We start from the raw sequence: 10,446 nt of genomic DNA on the forward strand, positions 1-10,446 counted from the left end.
CAAAAACACATCAGACAACCTTCTTTGTAAAAGACATCTTGAGATTTGGAAAAAATAAATCATGAATTAAATTAGCTAGTTCAAAAGGTACTTTGCAAATTGACGCGGAAACTAAGAAGAAAAAGACGACCAGGACCACGTTTTTGGTCTACCTTAAATAAAGCATTACAATTAAGCTACATAAATTGATATCAATTCCTATATATAACTTCTAAGAATGTAGAATACTAAACTTTGCATGAAGTATATGTTATATTTTTTGTCAGAATTGATCAACGTAAAATGATTGAATAGAAAATTTGATTAATCCCAGGTTGTCATTAGCCCACACAAAAATGCAAACAGCATGTATATATATTTTACTAATGACACTAGTTCAACAAGTTAGCCTTGGTGGAAAAATAGCCTGAAATATACTATACAAGACTATTTTTGGTGCATTCATCAGAATCAATGATGATCTATGTAAAATTAATGAACAGAAAGTTTGAAAAAATCCTTGCTTGTCATTGGCCAACACAAAATGCAAACACCAAAAATCATAACATACACAGGTTAATACATGAACACTCGATACATACAGACTAATCAATGTAATGTTCGAATAAAAAAGCCAAAAATGTTCTATATGCAACATACAAAAATGCTGATTCAGGCACTTAACCTTTTTATGACAGATTCTCAGTAAATATTTAATTGGGAAATAAATATTGTCCTTATAGCCACATAATGCCATTGAAGTGGAAAATTTTATATCTTTTGAAATAATTTCATCACTCATAAGTTTTCAAAGCAACGATATTGTTCTTCGTGGAATAATACTTTGGAATACAAACAATAAGTAATTATGGTTTATTAACTTTAATTATTTTGAACAATGTAATCACAAAACATGAGTGACTTCACTTTTGTCTTTATTCTTTTGTCTTTAATAAATTATGCATCTTTATTTCATGGACAAAACAAAACTAGATTGTTAGCAGATCATATATTTCTATGAATTTTACATGGTTATTAGTTTGAGGATACATATAGCAGGCTTGGGCACTGTAGACATGTGCAAAAAATGTGAAATCAGTTCAGGAACTGCTACTGTACAAGTACATGACATTCTGGAAAATGTTCTGCCCAGTCTAAGGGCCCCAATCAAAATTTAAAATAAAATCATACATTTATATTTATTTATTGTTTCTATTGAAGACGTTCTGGTTAAAAACCTGCTGTTTCTTTTGTTGAAGTAGTATGGGTATATGCTATTTTCCTAGATGCCAGACTAAATTATAGAGTGCCAGGGTGCATTTTTAGGAAAATGTAAACAATGACACATTATGGTAGTGTTCTTTTTAGAAAAAAAATAGTACCGTATTTTCTCGACTATAAGACGGGGAAATTGGGTCCCGATTTTTACCCCCAAAGTAGGGGGCCCGTCTTATAAGCGAGTCGATAAAATATTAAAAAAAGATTCAAGTCAAAATCAGTAAAATTTTACATAGGGTAATCGTCTATCCAGTATATCGTCTGCTGATAGAAGTATGGGGCAATTAAGTAAACAACAACATGAAATCTCTTCACCGCGCATGCTCTGACGTCACACAGTGTACCGTTATATCTGCACCCCATTTTTTCTCATGGCGCATGTCAGTATAATTAGTTTGACAGATATATCAAATCAATAAATTGGAATTTTAATATGATGTAGGTACCTAACTGTCAATTTGATTAAGCAAACAAATGACAATGCGAATATGAATCCTTTATGTTCGTCGCCAATCAAGGGACAATATTGCCTAAAGCATTATTGCTAAACAAACACCTATTCAGTTCGGCTTTTCGCAGTTATGTTACTGAAGCCATATATTTTGCCGAAGAACTTCATTGGTGTCTTCAATAAAAAAATAAACTAAAACAAACACATGTTGTTATTGATTAATTATTACAATTCCGATAAGTAACGACCTGTCCTGCAAACTTAAACGCGTAACCATGTACTCATTTTTAACCTACCTCCAAATAGAGAGCTCACAGTTGACCACCATTTTCTTTGAGTAAAACAAACAGTTACCGCGAAAGTCGATAATTGTCCATTGAGCTTGAACATTTTTACACATTAAGAAGAATTTTAGCATTTTAGATTTGCTTAAAAATTGACCCCGTCTTATAAGCGAGTCGAAACAAAAAGCACCAGATTTCATGGGCAAAGTTAGGGGGCCGTCTTATAAGCGAATCGCCTTATAGTCGAGAAAATATGGTATGCCCTTTTTCTATCCGGGAAGAAACACTGGCCAATTTATATATATATTAAAACTTTACATGTTCGATTAACGATTACAGTCTAGTCGAAAAATTATTTTGCATATCCATGAAATGCAATGTGCATGTAGTTTATTTTAATGATTTAATAACCTTACAATGTAACATTAACCTATAGCACATTATGAATAAATGTCCGAACATTTAGTGTGACTGTCAATGTTATCAAATCTAAAGTAGTCACTATTGACATAACATTGGCATACAATTGAAATATTCTACAGAAGCAAGTTTACAGACCTGTGCAAATCTTAAATAATAAGTTTTAATTTTAAAGAGATATCTGATTTCAATGCTAGAAAGGTCCCTTTCATCTTAAAAGCTTTTCTACTACAGTGGTTAAAATAAGAAATAAGCCAGCAAGCCCAACACTGATAAAATGCTTCTCAGTCTTTCTCATATTCTGGATTGGATTTAATATAACTGCAAGCAAGCCTTATTAAATGGTTTGACCTTAATGACTTCTGACTACTCTATCCTTTGTATTTTGCATTTTTGGCAAACACTATTAAAATCAACTGGCAATGTCTAACTGTCTGATGTGTTTTGCATAATCTGGTTATCTCATATAATCATAAATATACATGCATTTTTAAGCGCTTTATTAAACTTAGCTGTAAGTTTAATCACAAAAATAGGCAAAAATTAATTAACTTTATACTAAGTTAGACTGGGCCAGTGGGCAAGATGAGCAGTGCTCCTGCTAGGCCTTAAAAGAAGGGGGAGAGCCGGTCACAACACATGCAATATGAATTGAACATTGGGCCTTGCATGAGGCTCACTAACTTAAGGCTCATTCAATGCACATCCAAAGTGCCCTTTCTGACCTTACACCCCGCCCTTTTCAAATACTGGCTCAAACACTGATGAGTGTCTGTGAAGTCTGTTACGTCCTTGTGTTTGTTCCTTCCCATTATAATATCAAAATATAATTATTGCAACTTTTAAACTTTGAATTAGTTGATTTGAAGTTCTGACTTCATAATCACTTAAGCAAAATGAAAACTCCTAATCTTCAAAACAATAGACTTACAAGGATAATACCATGGGTATTATAATGATATGCTGACCATTAACCTTACTTAAAGATGGTTTACCTTTTAAATAAAATTGGCATTTACATGCCACCTATGTGCTGAAATGCGGTATAAATCGTTAGAATTTCAAAATGCAGATTTCTACTTAGCTTGATTTGTTGCAAATATTTTTAAGTAGAAACTGCTCAGCACAATAGTAGGGACCGCAATAGTATAGTTATATAATAGAGTAATAATTAATAGATACATGTAAAACATATTTATTTCTGTTTATAAATCTTCTCATAAGGGCTTCCTTGGGATATCACGCCCTAATTTCATATTGTAGGGGGGGGGGGGGGTGTTCAATATGTTTATTCCCTTAGAAAAGAGTTTCAACATACAAGATCGAACTAAATGCACAAATACAATGATAACATTTGTGATATATTAACGGAAAATTATAGTAATGAAATCAAACTAGTAACCAACCAAATCGTATTCAGTAAGTAACTCATGAGGAAATAACTGTTTTCTTGCTGGTGGGTATATTTCCTCCGGAGATCGCAAAGATCTCTCCATCATTTCCAAGTTGTGTGCTTCTCTTTTCAAGCTATTTTTGAGAATTGCCAAGCTTGGGCTTCTAAGACCTGGGTCTTTAACTGGTGGTGAGTTTCTTCTATCACTTAAGAAACTCATGTTCATGCATGGTAAGCTACTTATGTATAAATATCGCAAAAGGTTAATTAAAATACTTCTGCAAGTTTTACTTCCGCGTTTTTAACCGGAAATGGCATAGCCTCAGTAAAGGTATTCCGAACAGAGTCCGGTTTTATATCCGTTCTGTTGCCAGGATACCGCGTGGTGTAAATTACCGAAAAGAAAATTCACAGTATCGTGTTAGTGTTTGACTAGGGGCTGCGAATCGCATACATGCAATTGTTTATAAAGTAAAAGAAAGAACATAAACTGGTCTCTAAATGAACTTTCATTTTAAAATAAAACAATCATTAATTACTCTGTCTCATTTATTAAAAATAATAATACAAATTTTAAGTATTGTCAATCAATTATCGAAGGACTTGGCACCAGCTAATGCATGCAAATTCATTATTATATGTATACATAATAACAATTAATGTTTGAAATTGTAAAGATGTTCAGATCTTATTCAGTAAAGAAAATCAATGTTTTGAAATTAAATTTCATACTCGCATAGGAGGTAAATCTAGATCAACTGCTATCAAAACAGATTTTTCGAGATTCAATAATATACATGTATAAACACAATTTTAACCTGTATCACTCGTTCAAGTCGCTGCTCTCTTTCCGGATTTCTATACGACATTGGAGCCCTTCGAAACTGTCCCTTATCCACCTTAAGCTAAGGTCACACTCACACGGCAGCTAACTTATCACCATCAATAGAAAAAAGTCCACACCAAAACAATGCACTAAATCAGGCCGGAAACACCCAATACGTAGAGCTAGACACCCGTTTTAAAGTTTACGTACACTGTATGTATCCGCTCGTATATCGAACAAGATATTCAGTATAAAATGTGCATAGCTCTAAAAATACCATTCATGTTGGACAATATTGGAAAACAAGGGTTTGTATATGGTTTATACCATCGACAGAATACAAACGTGGATTGTGTGCTCTTGTGGCATTGCAGGCATTGCAGGACAGGTTGGGTCTTGCAACACAACCTTACCGCGTTTCTATATCTGGTTGTCACACTCAAATACGACCGCAGGTTTCAATATTAAGAGCTGAATTAATCATGTCGATATATTCGTCGATAAGAAAAATGAGCAAAGGGTATTGTTGCCTTAGCATAGCATTTCAATTATTAAAATCGAAAGCCTTAATGTACAATGATATTCATGTTCTTTATTGAATCGTAATCATGATCTTATTGAAACGTGAATCATTTTTACTCAAGCGCGATGACAAACAAATTGTTGCTCGGTTTTGAAATAAGCTCGTAATTCAAAAAAAGAGAGAGAAAAGAATCAGAGTAATATATGGGATAGATATCAAGAATGAATGAAACAAAAATAGCACGAAAGAAGATTTGTTTTTAAAGTTAAAATTGAATAACACGTTCATGGACGAAGTCTGGCCCCTAGATCACAACACCAGGTGTGTAGCTGACTGTACGCAAATACGCAGTTACGTGATGAAATTTTCACAGGTCGAGGTTTTGTCATACTAAAAAAAACAAAAAAACGAAGGGGGTATGGGGTGAAGGGGTTAATATGTGACATCGATCTGCGTAATCCCTAATTGGCCCTAGCTACGCGCCTTAACACTATTAAGTAAAATCTCAATATCAATCTCAATTCATTTTAATGAACAGAACAAAACATCAAAAGTTAATGAATATCGTATATTATCGTTTTCTACAGCGCATTCTCTAATAGAATCATTATGTTGATTAAAAACTTTAGTGAAGATTCCAGTTTTGGTTTTAAATCTCCACCAACAAATGTAATCATGTACATCTCATTTTTTTAATAATTACATTTGTTCATTTCTTGCTGTAAAAATATATTTCTTTGAAATATTGATAAAAGTTCGTTATCATTGTAACTATTCCTCATTTAAAAAGTTTTAGTCAACACATTCTCATCCTCGGCAACCCAGCGTATTCATAACCTGTATGATATATGTTATAAATACATTTGTGTGCCGATCGATGATGCACATTCTAAAAGAAAATACGTTTTTAAAGACGCACAGAACTTGTAATCATACTATAAACTTACATGTGGTACAGAGGCTGTCTGCCTCTCTGTCACAAGCAATGTGTTTCAGTTTATGTAACGTGAAAAGCAGTGTCATTATACCGAGGTTTAATTTTTCGTCTAACGTGAAAGTAAATCTTTAGAAGTAACAAGTATGCACATACATGTTGATCAGTTCAAAGTATATCTGATGGGTTTTAATTTTTGACCATATGTCACCTGAAAGTTCTATTTTAGTTTTGGCATAATCTCCGATACAAGAAGCAATAAAATGTCACTGATGATAGAGGCCTCTTGTGATTCCATAGGTATGACAATGCCATACTATCAGACCGGTCAAATGTTCCAATAAAAGACGCGGTCAATAAGTTGGATTAATGTACTTCACACTCTTTTGGTGGTTATAGCGCCCTGTCCAGTTACGGTCACATCGCTGTGCAAAATTAATATACTACTGTTTATGGCTGGTCTGTATGGTAACTAAGATTTGACGTAATGTATATCTGGCTGTTGTAATGTATATTATAGATTTGAATGCACGCTTTATAGTTTTGTTGTTTGTAACAGAATATGAATGGAACGAGTCAGTGGCTATTTGTATGTAGATCTTGTTAATCACTTTTACATTCACTTTCAACTAACATTCAAGTTCAAACTTCTTCAGCTCCGCTCACAGACACAGTAAGACGACGAGCCTACATGCACACAGAAGAAACATGCTAAGCTCGCTCTTCAATTGAATATTTATGTCCTTTGATCTTCAAAATGCAATATGTAATTTACTGCACAAAGAATGTTTATAAAATCTGCTGAAAATCAAGACAAACAAGGCAATAAGTGAAAAAGGCACTTTAATGCAAGCATGGTCTACAAGACTAGCTATAGACGTACGTATCAAAAAGTGTAGCAGTTGTTAATCATTGTTTTCGCTTAAAGTCCATATACATGTATTGTAAATTCAATATTTGCTATAACGAGCAATCTTATTTGTCCATATCAGCTCTTTCGTATATGCTCGAAAACAGTTTCAGTCTATAATGAATTGTGTGTATTTCCCGAAAACAAATATCCGAACGACAGTTAAAGCACTCATATATATTAAAGGGAATTAACCAGTACATGATACTCTACATGGTCAATTACGGAGTCGTTTCGACCTAGGAAAGTTTTGAATGCAATGTCTAAGGATCTCTTGGTGAATGCATACACTGCCTTTATGCACCAGTCAATTTTAACCACGGCCCCCAGGTCCGGGGAATAGCGAGGACTCTAACTTTCGGTCAAGCCAACCCCGGCTAAAATCCCCGCCCTGCGGGGTCGAACAGATGGTAAATCCCCGCCAAATGCACCCGCACCCCAGGGACCCTAGGTAAGGCCCCGCTACATTTATAGCGAAGACAAAACCACCGCATTCACCCGGCACTGCGGGGCCACCTGGTAAAAGGTAAAAACACGGCCCATTTCCCCGGCTATCCCCGGTATACCCCCGGACCTGGGGGCGTGGGGGGCGTGGTTACAATTGACTGGTGCATTATATGGTACTCACCATTTTAGTACCTGCACAAACTAGTTTTTTATTATGGGTACAATTTACTCTTTTTTTGTGGAAAAAAAACACAACACATCCATGCTAATAAAAAGGTCAATTTAACCATCTCACACAGACGGTCTTTAGAGAATTCTAGATTTATACTGGTTGACAAAAATAAATGTCTAATCTTTGGGATACAGTATAATGTCATGTCACGTACTAAACACAATGTATATTTACTTATCAGGCGCCATGAAATACTGAATGAACAAACTTATGTACACTTTCTTATGATGCTCTTTTTGTATTACATAGCCTCTTTGAAAAACAAATATGAAAAGACCTTTAAACCGGGTACATTAGGTTAAAGTTATATCAATTTTGTCACAATGATGCTATTGTACGTATTTTGTTAGTTACACAATAAAGTGTTTCGTTTTTCATTGTGGTTAAAATGATATATACCTATACACTTGTAGATGAATTTTATACGGACAATGCTCTCCGGCGACCATAATCTGAACTTTATGGAAAAAGTAAATCCTTTAAGACTTTCAAGTCTCTTTCTTAATAGACAGGACTTAACCACTCATTGTTAGAAATTGGACGTCTGAACTCAAAGAAAATAGATATTTGTAATAAAATATTTTTCTTTAAGGCGTGAGGATTAAAGGTTAAAGGCTAAAGTAATGACTTCATGAAGAGTCTGAAAATGTCAACCAATTTGTTGATCCAAACGACTATTAGAAGAACCGTCTGATCTATAGGTGATTAAAGAGTTAATGTTATAGCTCCGATGTAGACGTCAGATATAATTTGTGAACAAAATGCCCACACCAGTCCAATGCACGGTGGTGTATAAGCTTATATATAATCTCACTCGGGCGCCTTTCGGCGACTGCTCCGATAATATTGTGAGTCATATTAGATTTTTGGAGCATAGATCACAGACAGAATGTAACCCTGGTGAGAGCTACCCTGGTCCTTTAACGTGCACCAGTATATAGCACTGGCACACGACACCCCCATTAAACGCCCCTCCCGGAATACGTTTAAAGTATTTTTAGTGGTGGAAAATCAAACCTGTGACTCCTGGATTGACAGTCAAGGGTATTACCACTAGACCACGGACCTGCCACTCCTAAGCTGTAGGGAGGTTTTAAAAGAGGATCAGACCTCACAACCCAACACTTTCATCTCCCGTATAGCAATTTGGGTATTGGTACCAAAATTCGTACGAAATATTTGAATATATCTACTTTTCAATTTTTTAAAACCAATTTGTGGAAATGCTGCCTTAGAATTATATATGCTGCGTTAAAATTGTAAACTACACTAGAATATAAATGTCAGAGATATAGTTCACCTAATAAAGGTATATAGTAAATTAAATCTCAACTTTACGAAAATACGCAAGTCATAGCTCACCTTATTGTTCCACATAACAGCATGGTATTATTCAAACTCACTTATGTTTTACCATTTTTTTTAAAAAAGCGCATTATCTAGTGTATTTCGTTTTAAAACTTCATTGCTCAATATTCCAAATGGGCTTATTTTTAGAAGACAAAAACTAAATTGGACGCATGTTCAATTTTTGCTCTAGAATTATTTTTACAGATTTTTAACCAAATACTTTTATCAACAAAATCTATGAGATAATTTGCAAATTGTATTTGAAAAATTAAAATATATAAAAAAAATTATACTATGCGATTATGTTGAACAATTAGTTGAAATTGAGAAATGACTTAAGTAATTTCGTGATATTGGGGCCTGGAAATGAATGTTTTGCCATAGTCTGTACAAACAGGGTTTTGGTATATAGACACACAAAAATACAACAGTTTTTATAAAGGAATTCGTGATTATAGAAGATACATGTTTGTAAGAACTCGATATCTTAACATAAATATTTATTTTAAATATTTTTGCCATTTACGTTTTATTCATATTGAAACGTACAACAATACAAATTAAAGCAATTAAATTTTACGCTTTTTAGCTTTAAACAATTATTTTTGAATTGCTATACATGTATATGATATAGTGTTCACCGATAGTTCAAACTTCTATTATAAGACATGTATATCTAGCCTATTTAGCGTCGTACATATTTGATGAGATATTTTGTCGCACAAACAATGGATACATGCCATAAATCTCTCAATATGAACATAAATCTAATCTATATTTTATACGACTATAGATTATGTAGGTAATGATATCTCAAGTTCGACAAAACAGTGTACATGCGAAACAAATAACCACACATAACTCACTAGTTTATAAAGTACAATAATATTTTTTAAAAAATGCCCCATAATTAAAACAAACAATTTCTATAAAAACCTGCAAAACTAAGATGATAATCTTAGATGATACACTAAGATGATACACGTTTGTTTATGTTATACACGCATTACAAGACCATCTTAACCCATAGCATACATGTATCCTTACGTTAAGGCAATATCAAATAGTGAATTAACTTGAATTAAAATCTTGGCAAACTAACTCCCTGTCGCAGGCAGTATATTATGTGTTAATCTAACTATATAATACCTTTTGTTTAAATGTCAAATGGTTATTAATGAATGTAAATAAGGCAAACCTGGTTAAACTTTATAAAGTATTCTCTCTCCTCTCAAATCCAAACTTGAGTGATAAGTGATCGATACATGCGGAACTTATCAGCAAGGTAATTTTGCTGACTTTAGTTATTGATTATTGATCCGAAATAAAACATGCATTTAAATCTAATTCGATTGTATCGTGAGCATAAACTTCATTTCTTCAATTTAGCATTTATCTTTCAGTTTTGAAGATGTGAAG

At 33.7% G+C, this 10,446-nt stretch overlaps 1 protein-coding gene across 13 annotated transcripts in view; it reads right to left on the minus strand.

Annotated features, from left to right (window-relative positions):
• Positions 1-10,446, minus strand: part of LOC128203299 (rootletin-like) — a 91,386-nt gene that overhangs the window by 67,420 nt on the left and 13,520 nt on the right. Inside the window, exon 1 of one of the 13 annotated variants that reach the window (XM_052904656.1) lies at positions 10,226-10,317. The exons of 10 other annotated variants lie outside the window; for them this stretch is intronic. Coding sequence is in view for 2 of the 3 variants with exons in the window: in XM_052904654.1 (XP_052760614.1) it covers positions 3,819-4,031 (213 nt within the window). In the remaining variant the exon portion in view is untranslated. Of the gene's footprint in view, positions 1-3,818; positions 4,106-4,623; positions 4,834-10,225; positions 10,318-10,446 lie in introns of those variants that run through there. 2 more of the 13 variants (XM_052904655.1, XM_052904654.1) reach the window with 2 other exon arrangements.

This window comes from Mya arenaria, chromosome 9 (assembly GCF_026914265.1).
Source record: "Mya arenaria isolate MELC-2E11 chromosome 9, ASM2691426v1".
Classification (NCBI taxonomy): domain Eukaryota; kingdom Metazoa; phylum Mollusca; class Bivalvia; order Myida; family Myidae; genus Mya; species Mya arenaria.